The 11,291-nt window shown below is 42.2% G+C and overlaps 1 protein-coding gene and 1 non-coding gene across 3 annotated transcripts in view; both read left to right on the forward strand.

Annotated features, from left to right (window-relative positions):
• The window catches only part of pcf11 (PCF11 cleavage and polyadenylation factor subunit), a 31,658-nt gene extending 23,481 nt beyond the window's left edge, over nucleotides 1-8,177 (forward strand). For both annotated transcript variants that reach the window (XM_029701750.1, XM_029701751.1), the window contains exons 9-15: nucleotides 295-361; nucleotides 890-1,151; nucleotides 1,398-1,581; nucleotides 1,790-1,945; nucleotides 6,677-6,769; nucleotides 6,882-6,917; nucleotides 7,048-8,177. In XM_029701750.1, coding sequence (XP_029557610.1) covers nucleotides 295-361; nucleotides 890-1,151; nucleotides 1,398-1,581; nucleotides 1,790-1,945; nucleotides 6,677-6,769; nucleotides 6,882-6,917; nucleotides 7,048-7,263 — 1,014 coding nt within the window. In that variant the 3' untranslated portion in view covers nucleotides 7,264-8,177. The remainder of the gene's footprint in view (nucleotides 1-294; nucleotides 362-889; nucleotides 1,152-1,397; nucleotides 1,582-1,789; nucleotides 1,946-6,676; nucleotides 6,770-6,881; nucleotides 6,918-7,047) is intronic.
• Nucleotides 6,429-6,564, forward strand: LOC115155113 (small nucleolar RNA SNORA57). Its single transcript, XR_003868007.1, has one exon. It is a non-coding gene; the product is annotated as a small nucleolar RNA SNORA57 (small nucleolar RNA).
• Nucleotides 8,178-11,291: the final 3,114 nt, after the last annotated feature.

An 11,291-nucleotide genomic window follows, 5' to 3' on the forward strand; every position in this document is an offset into this window, starting at 1 on the left:
ATGAACAGAACAATTCATTGGATGGAGAGTGTTCCTCCCAGCTAAAGCTTCAGCTATAGTTTTCACCTCTGCAATCTTGAATCTCTTAAACTTCATAATATGGAGCGTGACCGAAGTCCTTACTCTACTGAGGCTTTGCTTACAATTATTTTCTCTAAGCAGGCCCTGATATCCTAATGTCAAACGAACATCTTATATTTAACTCAAATGCCAGATGTGCTCGGGAGGGAGAGGACTGGATACAAGCTATTTAGGTCAGTTGAAGGCTAAATGTCTGTTTTGTCCTTGTTCCAGATGAACATGCTTTCTAACCTTGGCCAGCCCTTCATCCCTCCCAGCACAGTGCCTTTCAACCAGCCTGGTAAGATCATGTTCTTTTTTTATTTCATCAAGATCTACTTTCTGTTCTCAATGTTGTTGTTTGATAAAGGGCTCTTTATTTCATGTTACAGCATTTGGTATCATGATAGTCTTTCATCCTCTACCTTTTGAAGTGATTCATCTTGATTAGTTGATTAGAAATCTGGGAGATATCTGGATGACTTAAAAACAAATTGACATTCTCAATGTAAGAAGCATTTTAGTCCAGGAGTGCTTAATCTGGGTCTGTGAAACTGGCCTTCTGAGATCAGATGAATCGCATGTCCAGTATGAGTACCTATTGCTGTAAATCCATCACTGGGTAAGGATCAAATCAAGTTTGTCATGTACATCATACAGCGTAGTGTACGCAGTACAATTAACTGCTTACTTGAAAACACCTCTCAAACAGTGCAGCAGATCTAAAATATTCAATGGAAGTAAAGTACAGAGGGGGAAAAAACACACAATACAAGTGTTTGGTAATTGCTTGATGTCAGTTGATTTCTGGTTTGTCATTCTTCCCCAGCTCCCCAGTTCCCTCCTCCAGAGAGTCACTTTGGGCAGGTAGATGTAAACGACCTGCTGTCCAAGCTCATTTCCACCGGCATCATCTCTACCGGAGGCATCAAACCAGCTCAGAGTACAGACACTGCTGCAGCACCCAGCGGTACAGAGTCAGCCGCCACCCAACCTACCCCTCCCATGGTAGAAGAGGAGGAAGAGGAAGAGCAGGAGGAGGATGAGAATGTCCCAGACCTCACCGGCTTCGTCATCGAAGACATGAAACAGTACGTTTGCTGAAATGCACCATGCTGGTCTGATTATGAAGATGTCAATCTACCATTGACATCAATGAATGCTTCACTCTAGTTATTTATGCATTAGAATTCTCTAGTTATGCTTTGTCCAGTGATCCTCTGAGTAAGATAAATAAAATGTATGGTCCACATGTGTTCATAAAATGGTAATGTATTTGTCTTTATATGTAAAATGTATGACTATTAACCACTGGTTCTGTTTGTCCCTTTCCCCAGGCGGTATGACAGCGTGGTGACTAAGCTGTACACAGGGATCCAGTGTTACTCCTGCGGCATGCGTTTCACCGCCTCTCAGACAGACGTCTACGCTGACCACCTCGACTGGCACTACCGGCTGAACCGTTCCGAGAAAGACATCAGCAAGAAGGTCACACACCGCCGCTGGTACTACAGCCTCACGGTAAGAGAGATGGACATGCACACACTCTCACAGCTAGAACTACCTCATTGTAAAACCATTACCTTCTACCCCAATATGAACAATACCCACTCACACTCACTTTTTTACAATGAGAATGATTAGTTATCGCCTTGTAATAAAAAGCTGATCATGTTTTATCAAATTATTTCTAACCCTTGCCCATCATCTGTCTCTTCCCCATCCTCAGGACTGGATAGAGTTTGAGGAGATAGCGGACCTGGAGGAGCGGGCCAAGAGCCTGTTCTTTGAGAAGGTGAATGAGGAGGTGGTGCAGAAGACCCAGGAGGCCGCCAAGGAGAAGGAGTTCCAGAGTGTTAAAGCAGCTGCAGATGTGGTGGATGAGGTGGGTAGCAACATATACTGCATGACCACAACTATGTGGACACCTGCTTGTTGAACATCTCATTCCAAAATCATGGGCATTAATATGGAGTTGGTCTCCTCTCTGCTGCTATAACAGCCCCCACACTTCTGGGAAGGCTTTCCACTAGATGTTGGAACATTGCTGCAGGTACTTGCTTCCATTCAGCCACGAGCATTAGTGAGGTCGGGCACTGATGCTGGGTGATTTAGGCCTGGCTCGCAGTCAGCGTTCCAATTCATCCCAAAGGTGTTCGATGGGGTTGAGGTCAGGGCTTTGTGCAGGCCAGTCAAGTTCTAACACACTGATCTCGACAAACCATTTCTGTATGGAACTCGCTTTGTGCATGGGGGCATTGTCATGCTAAAACAGGAAAGGGCCTTCCCCAAACTGTTGCCACAAAGTTGGAAGCACAGAATCACCTAGAATGTCATTGTATGCTGTAGCGTTAAGATTTCCCTTCACTCGAACTAATGGGCCTAGCCCGAACCATGAAAAACGGCCCCAGACCATTATTCCTCCTCCCTGCGTGCTTCAGCACTCGGCGGTCCCATTCTGTGAGCTTGTGTGCCTACCATTTCGCGGCTGAGCCGTTGTTGCTCCTAGACGTTTCCACTTCACAATAACAGCACTTACAGTTGACCAGGGCAGAAATTTGGTGAACTGACTTGTTGCAACGGTTGCACCGTCATAGGATGCCATGTTAAGTCACTGAGCTCTTCAGTAAGGCCATTCTACTGTCAATTCTTGTCTATGGAGATTGCATGGCTGTATGGTCGATTTTTATTTATTTTTTAATAATTTTTTATTTTTTAAAATTTATATACACTTTTCAGCTAGTGATGCACCGATATGACATTTTTGGCCAATACGATATCCAATATTTTCCTTGACACAAAAAAAACAATACCGAAAACCGATATTTAACATTTTAGCGACCTTTTTAAGAATTCTAGTACAGCAAATAGTTAACACACACACACACACACACAAATGAATGCAGGGGTCTCAGGTACTGCATCTCAGTGCAAGAGGCGCCACTACAGTCCCTGGTTCGAATCCAGGCTGTATCACATCCGGCTGTGATTTGGAGACCCATAGGGCGGCGAGCAATTGGCCCAGTGTCGTCTGGGGTAGGCTGTCGTTGTAAATAAGAATTTGTTCTTAACTTTATTTATTTTATTTATTTTACCGTTATTTTACCAGGTAAGTTGACTGAGAACACATTCTCATTTACAGCAACGACCTGGGGAATAGTTTCAGGGCAGAGGAGGGGGATGAATGAGCCAATTGTAAGCTGGGGATGATTAGACAGCCGTGATGGTATGAGTGCCAGATTGGGAACTGACTAGCCTTGTTAAATAAAGGTTACACACACCACACTGACCAAAAAGTTATTTTGTTGGCATTTACCTATGTTCCCATTACCAGTAAAACATAATCAAAACCTGTTTCTTTCACTTACTTGCTGTGCTGTTTCGTTGTTCAGTTGTTTCATTCTCAACCAGGATTTCTATGGAACGCCGTTTGGGTCTTTGGTGTCAAAAAATATCAAAATAACACTATTTGATGTGTCAGATAAGCTTGTTGACCAATCAGGACCTGAATATGACTGCACGTCACATAATAATTGAACACGTTCATAAATTTTTTATGTAGTTATTACACACTATCACTCGTATTTCATATGTCACAACGATTCATCGATACGTGAACAATGTTCTTCCCCAAAAACAGCAAAATCTGTTTCAGTAGCTATAGTTGGCTAGCTAACTATATAGCTAGGTGTCATCTAAAATAACCCTAATTTATAACAGTTCTTATTTGATTAATGGTGGTCGGACCCATCTATGTAAAGCTAGTCACAATAAGGATTAGCCACAATAGGGAACTTTGCAGTTAGCCTTCAAAATAAAAGTATGTCATTGACAGTGATGCAAATGAATACAAATAGAATTATGCAATAATTGAATAGATCATGCTAAACGAGGTTGAAATGTTATATAAAATCAACAAAAGACAATCATTTGTTAATTTGACAAAAAGCTGTTGAAATCACACTGGATGTATTAGACTTTAGAATTGCACTGGGGGCGTACTTATTCACTGTACAGCCTTACCTATGGATTGTGGATCAATGACATGGGGTATCAGTCTACTCCGTGACACCCAGAGAACATTAGCGTTGTAGCTCTTATTGCGGGACTCTGAAACAACTGTGAATCGAGCCACATTTGTCAACCTTTGTGTATTGAACACTATTCCAGAGGAAAACCAATACTGCGTGGATGTTTTGGAGTCTTATAACTCTGAGGAGGATGTTGGGAAAAAAATATATTGGGTATTGAGTAGACTGATACCCCATTTCATTGATCCCCAATACTTAGGTAAAGCTGTACAGTGCAATATGAATGTCAATACACACAATAGGCTGACTGGGGAGGTGATTTCTACAGTCACAGTCCCGCGATAAGAGCTATAACGCTAATATTTGCGTAAACTCTTGTGTTCCGTGGGTGTCACCGAGTAGACTCATACCCTATTTCATTGCTTCACATTCCAACCTTGTTTAACATTATCTTGTCTAAATATGGCATGATTCCACCAATTGTAACCTTCATCACGTTCAAAGAGGTACTTTTATTTTGAAGGCAAACCGCAAATTCCACTTGTGCCTAATCCTTATTGTGGCTAGCTTCACAACACAGTCCGGTCGAGCCTCACTAGCCAGATGAAGCTAGCTGGCTGCTTATAATGTTAGCTTTGGGCATGAGGGTTAAGTGGCTGGCTAGCTATTTATTTTCATGAACTGAAGTTCAATTTCAATAGGTGAACAACAAGTAGCTACCTAGCTAATACTTACTCACAAGGATTGAAAATGACTGCAGTTTCTACTGGGTATTTGTTTTCCGGCTGCTTGTATTGTTGCTAGCTAGGTACAAAGATAAAGCTAGCTAGCTACCTCAGAAGTTGCAGTCGACTGAATAATGCTTTATTACCAACGTGGTATTGTAAACACATCGTTTGTGGCCAGTGTTTGCTTGTTTGCAGACATTTTTGTACAGCTTTGACAGTGCTACTGATAGTTGTGGTGGCGCTTGGCTTGCATGTGCAATTCTGTAATAGAACTGTTATTTGACGTGTCAAATTAAAAGTTTAACGCGTCAAATTGTGTTATTGTCAAATAATTTTATTTGACTTATCTTTTTTGACACGCAAAGACCCAAGCGGCGTTCCATAGTATGTTGTGACGCTAATAGCAGTGACACTATTACTGTGCAACTCCGGTAGGGCAACATCTGAAAAATAGCTCACTTGGTAGTGTGTACCGGTGCTCGACCAGTCGCGAAAGCTAACATCACCCACGACAGAGAACGGTTGATTTGTCAAGGGCAATGAATTCCATTATCTTGGCGTTAATGGATTGTCTCGCTGGAATTTTTTTACTCTTTCAAATGACTGCTCGATTTGTTGACTGCTCGATCCACACAGCAAACATTGTGGGCTAGGTTAGGAATGCTGTGTTGGACGTGTAGTGCAAAATTTTACGTGCCGTCATTACGTCATGTACCTATGTTATATACGTATGCACTTCAGCTTTGACATTGGTTTTGAGCATCGCCGTTTAACTAGACATCGGGCTGATACCGATGTTGGCATTTTTAGCTAATATCGGACGATTTTGTATTTTCACCGGTATATTGTGCATCCCTACTTTCAGCAACAGGTGTGGCAGAAATAGCCAAATCCACTAATTTGAAGGGGTGTCCACATACTTTTGTGTACCGTAATTTCCGGACTATTGAGCGCACCTGTACTGAAGCCACACGAAACACGGCTTGTAACAAAAATAAATTGGCTTTAACGAAACACGGCTTGTAACAAAAAATTAAATTTGCAGTAAACAGTAGCCTACCAAGAAAGTCATTGGTCACCATCTTCCTCCTCCTGTGCACTGAAACCACTAAAGTAATCTCCTTTCAAAAAAAATTGAAAGCGGGAAAAATACATATATTAGCCGCGTCATTGTTTAAGCCGCGAGGTTCAAAGCGTGGGAAAAAAGTTGCGGCTTATAGTCCGGAAATTACGGTATATATAGTTCATGTAAATATGGCTCACTGTCAGGGCTACAACCAGGGGTATATTCTTTATGCTGATTCTGTTGCACAACATTTATTAAATGGAAGCAAACAAAACCAGGAGGGACATACCTGAATTTGTCCAATATAAACTCTTGTTTTCTTCGCATAACGCAACTGTTAGTACTAGTGGTTACATCCCAGATATCACACAGGGCCTCCCCTTAAGGCTACAACTGATTGTTTTCATTGGCTTGTAATAGTCTTGACCCATACTCAGCTCAAATTTCATTGGATCTTTGTTTTGTTGCTGTTTTCGTCATTTTAGAAGTTAAAACAGCTAAAGCTTCACCGTGAAGATGAACTTGTAGTTAAAGTTGATTGAATTTCCATTCTTGGCATGCATGCTGTTCCTTTGTACTCGTGTGTATGTGTTATGGACGTAGAACAAGTCCAGTGCCGTGGCTTCGGTGGCAGAATGTTCCCTGTCTTCTGGTTCTATCCTCAGTAGCTGGGGCATTCTCGTATCATGCTGCTGTAGCCTGTATATTGCCGTATTATTTTGATGGTAGACACTGCACGTTGTCAGAATGTTGTAAGATTCCATTCTTTCCCCCCCACTGTCTGTGTGTAGACGTGTGAGATCTGCCAGGAGCAGTTTGAGATGTACTGGGAGGAGGAGGAAGAGGAGTGGCACCTGAGAGATGCCATCAGAGTCGACGAGAAGGTGGGTGTTCACTACAAAGATCACTCGTAGCATGAGCCTGCTGTTAGCGAAATCGTCCTCTTTGTAAAGGAATACTAATCAAATATGTTTTTGTCTTTATCTTTTTCCGCAGACATATCATCCTTCATGTTTTGAAGATTACAACAATGTAAGTAACCACTTGGTCACTTGATGTGTTTGTTTAATTTGGTCTGTGAAATTGTGTTCCAAATCTTTCTATGCTGCTTTAACTGATCATTTCTCTTCCTCCTTGTCAATCGCCTCTCTTCTCCCGCCAGACATCTTCGTTCCTGGACGTCACCCCATCCCCCATTAAGCTGATGGAGAACCCGCTGGGTGCGTTCATAAAACGTGAGAACGATGAGGTCACTTCCTGCTGTGCTGCGGTGAAACAGGAAGTGGAGGCTTCGTTGTCTGAGACGGGCGGTGAGGCTCAAAATGTGAAGGATGAAGTTCAGGTGAAAATGGAGGGAGAAACGAGTGCAATTTCCTAGAAAACAAAGAAAAACCATGCTGCTTTTTCTTTTCCTCTTTTACGGGCTGCTCTCCCTCCATTCCTCCCTTTGTTTTGTAAGGAAGAGGTATTTTTTATATTTGACCACCTCTGAGGCAGGGCCCTCAGCCATAACTTTGAATACATTTTTGTATTTGGAATCTGCCTGTGAATGTCAGGTGTTTTTTTGCTGTGTAAATGAATGAATGATGAATGCCTGAACTTAAACATTTTACCTTTGCAAAAATATGTACTTTTGGGGAAAAGATGTATGTAAAAGATTTAATTTATAAATAAAGCTATTTTTGGTATTCTTTTGTTGTAATATTGATAAAAGGGGTGTGACTTAAGAATCCCAGAAGATTGCTTTAATGAGTTTGTCCTTTCCTCCCAAGTAAAAATTATTTGTGTATATATAAATAGATTTTGGTTGCCATTGAGGCAAGGAATTGATGGAGAAAATTAATGAATTACTAATTTGGCTTCTGAATTAGCCTTAATAGTAAATTAATTTCAAAAGAAGCAGTCAATGGTTAGTTTACAAAAGGTAAGGAGGAATAATTTTCCGACCATCTCTACACTGCTGTGTACATACGGCACGACATGGCTAGCAACTAACATTTCTACACAATTCTGTGATCCTGCTTTCTAATCGCTTTCAGTTGGATATCTTTTTTTTTAAACTTTTTTTGCAGGGTTTCTTTTTTTGCAGAGGTTTGAGGGGGAAAAAATGCAATTTTGCTTGGTAATGCGGAATATCCAATAAAAACAAATCTGAAAATGTGTTTGTGTGAACAGTGATTGGTGTGGCTTTTCTGTATTGCTTCTCCCTGGTTTCCCCTACCCCTTATAGAAAGTTAGCTTTTTAATTTGTCACTTTGGCTTGAATTCTAAATAAAGTTCTCTAGAATTAAAGTAGTTTGTCTTTTCTCTTATTTCATGTGATTATAGATCATTGTATTTCAAATCTAATTTTATTGGTCGCTTACACATTTTGCAGCTGCTTATGTACCTAGCTCCGAAAGTGCATTAATACCTAACAAAACACTCAAAATAAATATTAGTCAGGAATATAAATGTGTATGGACAGTACATTAATAGAAAGTGTGTACAGCAGTAGTTATATGCAGACAGGAGGAGCTGAGATGTGGGATATGTAGGAAAGAGCATTATGAAGGAGATAGTGGAAGAATGGAAAACAAGAAATTAACACGTTGGAGATCAGGAAGCGAAAATTGTTGAATGCCCTTAGAGGGTGAACGAAACGGGTTGCAAGAAATTAGGGCAGTTGAGTCTCATTGGGAGGCTGTCAAAAGGGTAGAACGATCTAGTAGCTTTGAAGGTCCCATGCTGGTGGATAGACCTGCACTGCAACCTGTAGAGAGTTCCTATCACCAGCAGGACACAGAAATTCTTATTGTGAAGAAGATGGACTGTGTTACTTTTAGAGCAATGGTGATAAATGGCACTGCTCAAGTAGAGAAAAAAAAAGTATAGGAAAATTGACATCGTTTCTGATGCTGAACGATTTTGAGGAGTTAAAGATTGCACATACAAGGAGCTACATTAAGTTGTGCTGTCCCACCTGCCCCAGAGCCTGTGTAGGGAGTTTGAGTTTTTGAATGACTGAAGGAGTGGGATTTTTTTGTATTTTAAAATATGTGGACATTTTTTTTTTCTGTAATAGAATTGACCTTTTTTTCCCAGTTGGTGGTGCCAATACAATAGTTGTAATTATCAGTCCATTGTCCTTGGTATTATAGATAAGAAAATACATTGTAGGGAAAAGCAGTTCAATTATGTACGGTGAAAACTTCAAAAAATCTGTTTGAGCCACATGAAGTGTTGGGCAACGCACCGTTTACAGGAACTGCGTTACATAGGTTGTATTAAAACAATTCATAAGGAAAATGCCAATACCCCATTCTGGATCAAAACATTGAATATCCATAAAGTACACTGCTCAAAAAAATAAAAGGAACACTTAAACAACACAATGTAACTCCAAGTCAATCACACTTCTGTGAAATCAAACTGTCCATTTAGGAAGCAACACTGATTGACAAATTTCACATGCTGTTGTGCAAATGGAATAGACAACAGGTGGAAATTATAGGCAATTAGCAAGACACCCCCAATAAAGGAGTGGTTCTGCAGGTGGTGACCACAGACCACTTCTCAGTTCCTATGCATCCTGGCTGATGTTTTGGTCACTTTTGAATGCTGGCGGTGCTTTCACTCTAGTGGGCGCATGAGACGGAGTCTACAACCCACACAAGTGGCTCAGGTAGTTCAGCTCATCCAGGATGGCACATCAATGCGAGCTGTGGCAAGAAGGTTTGCTGTGTCTGTCAGCGTAGTGTCCAGAGCATGGAGGCGCTACCAGGAGACAGGCCAGTACATCAGGAGACGTGGAGGAGGCCGTAGGAGGGCAACAACCCAGCAGCAGGACCGCTACCTCCGCCTTTGTGCCAGGAGGAGCACTGCCAGAGCCCTGCAAAATGACCTCCAGCAGGCCACAAATGTGCATGTGTCTGCTCAAACGGTCAGAAACAGACTCCATGAGGGTGGTATGAGGGCCCGACGTCCACAGGTGGGGGTTGTGCTTACAGCCCAACACCGTGCAGGACGTTTGGCATTTGCCAGAGAACACCAAGATTTGCAAATTCGCCACTGGAGCCCTGTGCTCTTCACAGATGAAAGCAGGTTCACACTGAGCACATGTGGCAGACGTGACAGAGTCTGGAGACGCCATGGAGAACGTTCTGCTGCCTGCAACATCCTCCAGCATGACCGGTTTGGTGGTGGGTCAGTCATGGTATGGGGTGGCATTTCTTTGGGGGGCCGCACAGCCCTCCATGTGCTCGCCAGAGGTAGCCTGACTGCCATTAGGTACCGAGATGAGATCCTCAGACCCCTTGTGACACCATATGCTGGTGCGGTTGGCCCTGGGTTCCTCCTAATGCAAGACAATGCTAGACCTCATGTGGCTGGAGTGTGTCAGCAGTTCCTGCAAGAGGAAGGCATTGATGCTATGGACTGGCCCGCCCGTTCCCCAGACCTGAATCCAATTGAGCACATCTGGGACATCATGTCTCGCTCCATCCACCAACGCCACATTGCACCACAGACTGTCCAGGAGTTGGCGGATGCTTTAGTCCAGGTCTGGGAGGAGATCCCTCAGGAGACCATCCGCCACCTCATCAGGAGCATGCCCAGGCGTTGTAGGGAGGTCATACAGGCACGTGGAGGCCACACACACTACTGAGCCTCATTTTGACTTGTTTTAAGGACATTACATCAAAGTTGGATCCGCCTGTAGTGTGGTTTTCCACTTTAATTTTGAGTGTGACTCCAAATCCAGACCTCCATGGGTTGATAAATTGGATTTCCATTGATTATTTTTGTGTGATTTTGTTGTCAGCACATTCAACTATGTAAAGAAAAAAGTATTTAATAAGATTATTTCATTCATTCAGATCTAGGATGTGTTATTTTAGTGTTCCCTTTATTTTTTTGAGCAGTGTATTTTGTTAAAATATTACCATAACTTTGGTGTCTTGTATTGGAAGTAATGATATAATTAACCGATGCCAATGAGATAGATGGACACTGAAAATACAATATAAAAGAGGGAATATAGCATATAAGTCAATAATTGTCAATACTTGTACTATGGGTGTGTGGGTATGTGTCTGTTCATATGAATGGGAGAGTGAAGGAGGATTAATGTGTAGGAGGCGTAGGGTATATGTTGTGTTTGAATGAAGGAGAATGGATGAGTAAGTGGATGTATAGAGGGGTATAAATGTCTGAGAAGAAGGGAGGGGTGGGTAAGAAAGGGCAAGGATGGAAGGTGGTGATAAGCTTGGCTTGGGGGGGCATGTTGGGTAAGGATGGGAGGGTGGGACAAGCTTGGTTTGGGTGTGATTTAAAAAAAGGTTGGAGAACTGGGAAGGGGTGGTGGAGAGGGATGGATTTGGTTTGAGAGAGAGGGAAGGAAGGAAAGACAATTATACTACAATGTAA

This window comes from Salmo trutta, chromosome 19 (assembly GCF_901001165.1).
Source record: "Salmo trutta chromosome 19, fSalTru1.1, whole genome shotgun sequence".
NCBI classification, from domain to species: Eukaryota; Metazoa; Chordata; class Actinopteri; order Salmoniformes; family Salmonidae; genus Salmo; species Salmo trutta.